At 36.7% G+C, this 4,329-nt stretch overlaps 2 protein-coding genes across 3 annotated transcripts in view; one reads left to right on the top strand and one right to left on the bottom strand.

Moving 5' to 3' along the window:
* The window catches only part of mat2al (methionine adenosyltransferase II, alpha-like), an 8,745-nt gene extending 7,376 nt beyond the window's left edge, over positions 1-1,369 (bottom strand). The window contains exons 1-3 of the mRNA XM_016440215.1: positions 1,209-1,369; positions 758-835; positions 441-563 (exon numbers count right to left, since the gene is read on the bottom strand). Of these exons, the coding sequence (XP_016295701.1) occupies positions 441-563; positions 758-835; positions 1,209-1,284 (277 nt within the window). The 5' untranslated portion in view covers positions 1,285-1,369. The remainder of the gene's footprint in view (positions 1-440; positions 564-757; positions 836-1,208) is intronic.
* A 113-nt stretch (positions 1,370-1,482) lies between these two features.
* LOC107653492 (vesicle-associated membrane protein 8-like) overlaps positions 1,483-4,329 on the top strand; it is a 5,707-nt gene continuing 2,860 nt past the window's right edge. The window contains exons 1-3 of one of the 2 annotated variants that reach the window (XM_016440222.1): positions 1,483-1,609; positions 2,769-2,811; positions 3,382-3,514. In XM_016440222.1, the coding sequence (XP_016295708.1) occupies positions 3,512-3,514 (3 nt within the window). In that variant the 5' untranslated portion in view covers positions 1,483-1,609; positions 2,769-2,811; positions 3,382-3,511. The remainder of the gene's footprint in view (positions 1,610-2,768; positions 2,812-3,381; positions 3,515-4,329) is intronic. The other variant, XM_016440221.1, reaches the window with a different exon arrangement.

The following is a 4,329-nucleotide window of genomic DNA, read 5'->3' as shown; positions in this document are numbered from 1 at the left end:
TAATGCGTTTTTTTTTAAACGAAGCATTAACACATGTTAGACTGCACCCCATAAACACAATCAAGCCTAGCAAAAAAACAGTGAACCACCCCTTTAACACTTTTATCAAGCAAGAACGCATTCAATTGATCAAAAGTGACAGTAAAGATATTTATATTGCAACAAAAAGTTCTATTTCAAATAAATGCTATTCTTTTGAACTTTCTATTCATCAAAGAAACCTAAAAAAAAATAAAGTATCACGGTTTCCACAAAAATATGAATCAGCACAACTGTTTTCAGCAGTGATAATAATCAGAAATGTTTCTCGAGCAGCAAATCAGCATATTAGAGTGATTTCTGAAGATCATGTGACTCTGAAGACTGGAGTAATGATGCTGAAAGTACATTTACATGCTAAATATTTCATTATATGTGTGTGTGTTTGTGTATATAGATACCCTTTGATGAATCATCATATCCGATACTCTTGACAGTGTCTCTAACCACTTTCTGAAGGTCCACCACAGCCTTTGAACTCACTTCACCACACAGAAGGATCATACCAGTCTTTGACACACACTCTGCTCCAGAAATGGGAAAATACTTCATGTTAACATGTCATGCAAAGGAATGGCAATGTCTTAAAAGAAAATACACGCTGCCAAGCTAAACACCATTAAGTCTTAGATCCATGTTTGTAAAAGCAGGCATTTATAAGTCAACATAATGTCATTTATGAGCATCTGAAATATCATGGATGTCACTCATTGTGTACCACATGCCACTTTGGAGTCGGGGTCCTGTGCCAGGTAAGCATCCAGTACAGCATCACTGATCTGATCACACATTTTATCTGCCAGTAATAAAGACAGGAATTAAACTGCATTAGTATCAATATTTCGTCTGAAGGTGTGATTTATTGATTGATTATTCATTGAGCGTTATCATTTCTGCTGCAATCACAGATCAAAACTGCGATCGTGATTCAAGGGCATGTACTATGGAGTCAATATAATGCCACATATATATATATGCAAAATAATAACGTTTTGCAAAAGAAAATAAAGTTTTGCAAAAGAAAATAACTTGACTCCATAATGTACAGACATGGATGTTTATCACCACAGTACAAGTAGCATTAATTACAATACATGCATACAACGTGCGACACTGCAACTGTAGTAAATAGTGAAATCGATATGTATGAAACAATGTTTCATATTTACCAGAATGTCCTTCTCCTACAGACTCGGATGTGAACAGGAAAGTTTTTCCTGGTTTGTTATAACCAGAGGGATTCATGATGAACGCAGACTGGACAAAACTACAGCTTTATAACTGCAGCTACAGCTAAAACGTCTAGTGTGACTTTAACAGTTAGTCTGAAGTATGAAGAACTTTAATGGGCGTGGCTTTAGCGTTAGTATCGACTTTAACCAATCACAAGCGACTCTTCCGTCAGACTAGGACATAGATAGAGACGACCTGTAAACGGCATAAACTGCTGTCCTGTAAAAAAAAGTAAAGTAAAAACTGTTTGGCGGATTTTCCAAGAGGAACTTCGTGCTGGCTTGGTGCAGTTCTTAAAGCGGCCGCTAGAGGAAGCACAGCCGAGATTCACTCGAAAGTAAGCGGTTGTTATTATTAACCACATTAACTGTTACAAAACGAGGTGTGTGTGTGTGTGTGTTAGCAACCATGACATTATCTCTAATTAGTCAGGTAAGATGCGAAATGTTTGTAAATAAATGCTTGTCCTATTTGAACCCGTCGTAATTTGCACAGCGAAACAGTGTGTTGTCACATGTTGCCTGTTACTTTTGTCAGCGCTGCTCAGAACAGACCAATCACAAGCGGTCGCGATTACAGGAAACTGACTTATTTTGTCAACGTATGAAGATTGCTGGAACCTATTTTTCTTTGTCTATAATGTAACAATCACTGCAAAAAAAAAAAAATGTAAAGGGTAATATCAGTTTTTAGTCAATAAATGTCTCAAATAAAGCCCTGATGATTCAAACGCGTCTTGATGGATTCGGCTTGGTGAGCCTCTTAATAAGCGCCTCTTGGAGGAAGACATTGTCACATAAGGAAAAAATATTGCAATAAAGTCCGCCCCAATGTATAAGCACTGCCATAAACGCATAAAAAGCTCCTGCGTGGCACCTGAAAAAAAAAAAATATATATATATATACTGTTCTCTGTGCGTCGCGACATGATGAGTTCAGGCTCTGTGTGTAGACAGACTACATCTGACTAACAGCATTTGTATATCATATCATATTCATAATTATATTTGTCCAATGAATCCTTTTAGGATTGTAACTTTGGCCATTAGTTGTAAAACTAAACAATCACTGTTCTGTAATGCTACAATGCAAATGTAGATGCATACAGTACGTTTTCATATAAGCAATGACATATATTTATATCCAATACTTTTATTCAATAAGGACACATTAAAGTAATCAGTAATCATCATATTAGAGTGATTTCTGAAGATCATGTGACACTGAAGACTGGAGTAATGATGCTGAAAATTCAGCTTTACATCACAGCAATAAATTACAGTTTACAATATATACAAATTATTTTAAATGATAATATTTCACAATATTACAATTTTTACTGTATTTTTGATGCAGTCTTGGTAAGTGTAAGAGACTTTCAAAACCACTAAATCTTATCGACCCCATTATCCCACAATATTCATACAATAGCACATTTGACAACTTATTTGTACATTGAATTTTTCACGGTATGTTTTCTTTCTGTCATCCTTAAGGTCTTCTTGATAGAGAACACAGCCGTTTACCACCTAATCATAAGTTAGTGAACAACATTATTACTTGTTTAATATTCAACAATGAAGTCATCTGCTGAGGTTAAAGTCCTGTGAAGTGATAATAAATCTATAAACAGCTGTAAATATAACCAACAGTGGTTCCTTAGATTGTTTAAGGAACGCATAGGGCAAAGCATAACTGAAATGAAGGGAACACTGAAGCAGCAATACTGATAGACCATAAAGTATTTTCATCCAATGCTTTCCAGGAAAGTCATCAGATTATGCTATTCTGTATTTATAATCAATTTTAAACATGGGATATTTTCATATGACTCTGTAAAGAAAAAAAAACAGCAGTTCTGATGTGCATTTCCCTAAAAATCATTTTAAAAACAGCCGTATACCATGCAACACCACCAGAGAAAAGAGTCCAGCAGCTCTTTGCACAGTGTCTAGTGTGAGCAGAGCACAGTGGCGGTGGGTTGGGCCGCTGTGAGGAGCCAGTAAGAAGTGTTGTGCTGGTTAATGTGCAATCTGTCTGGGAGGGGCAGCTCTGCTTGCAAATGAGTTCTCTAATGTTTCATCCTGTTCTTTTGTGCTTGTGCTGTAGCTCACGGGAATGAGCCGTTTCCTCTAGAAATCATATCCTTCAAGAAATGGTTGCAAACTGAGCCTGAACTTTTGCAAACCCTCCGGCAGTCACAGTTGGTCATTTGAGGAAGTTTCACATACATTTCAGAATGGTAAGTACACTAGAAAGCCTGCGCTGTTTGTTAGTTAAATGTTTATTTAAATGCTTATTTGTTCAAGGCTTTGACCAGCCTGTTGAGATGATGTGCGTGTTCAAACAAATACTGTAAAATATTATATTAAAGATGATTACCCAACACATGAAACTCAGTATTTCAGTGTTGTATAGTGGTAAACAGAATATGAAGACATTATCCGTTGAAGCTGACTTCATCTAGATCTTTGGACTCAGCTGGATATGACTTTCAGTCAGGAAGTTTGTGGTGAACATGAGAGGAAAATTGTCGCAGGATGGCACAGAAAAGCCAGTAATGATATCCTGCCTAATTTAAAATATTATTCATAATATTATCCATCTATATTTTTATCTCTCTGTCTCTTGTTAAACCAACTCTATCTATAGATAGATAGAGACAGACAGACAGACAGACAGACAGACAGACAGACAGACAGACAGACAGACAGACAGACAGACAGACAGACAGACAGACAGACAGACAGACAGACAGACAGACAGACAGACAGACAGACAGACAGACAGACAGACAGACAGACAGACAGACAGACAGACAGACAGACAGACAGACAGACAGACAGACAGACAGACAGACAGACAGACAGACAGACAGACAGACAGATAGATAGATAGATAGATAGATAGATAGAGACAGACAGATAGATAGATAGATAGATAGATAGATAGATAGATAGATAGATAGATAGAAAGACAGACAGACAGATACAGATAGATAGATACAGACAGATAGATAGATAGATAGATAGATAGATAGATAGATAGAAAGACAGA

This window comes from Sinocyclocheilus anshuiensis, unplaced genomic scaffold, assembly GCF_001515605.1.
Source record: "Sinocyclocheilus anshuiensis isolate Anshui unplaced genomic scaffold, SAMN03320099.WGS_v1.1 scaffold3, whole genome shotgun sequence".
NCBI classification, from domain to species: Eukaryota; Metazoa; Chordata; class Actinopteri; order Cypriniformes; family Cyprinidae; genus Sinocyclocheilus; species Sinocyclocheilus anshuiensis.
This window is presented reverse-complemented; position numbering and strand designations above follow the sequence as displayed.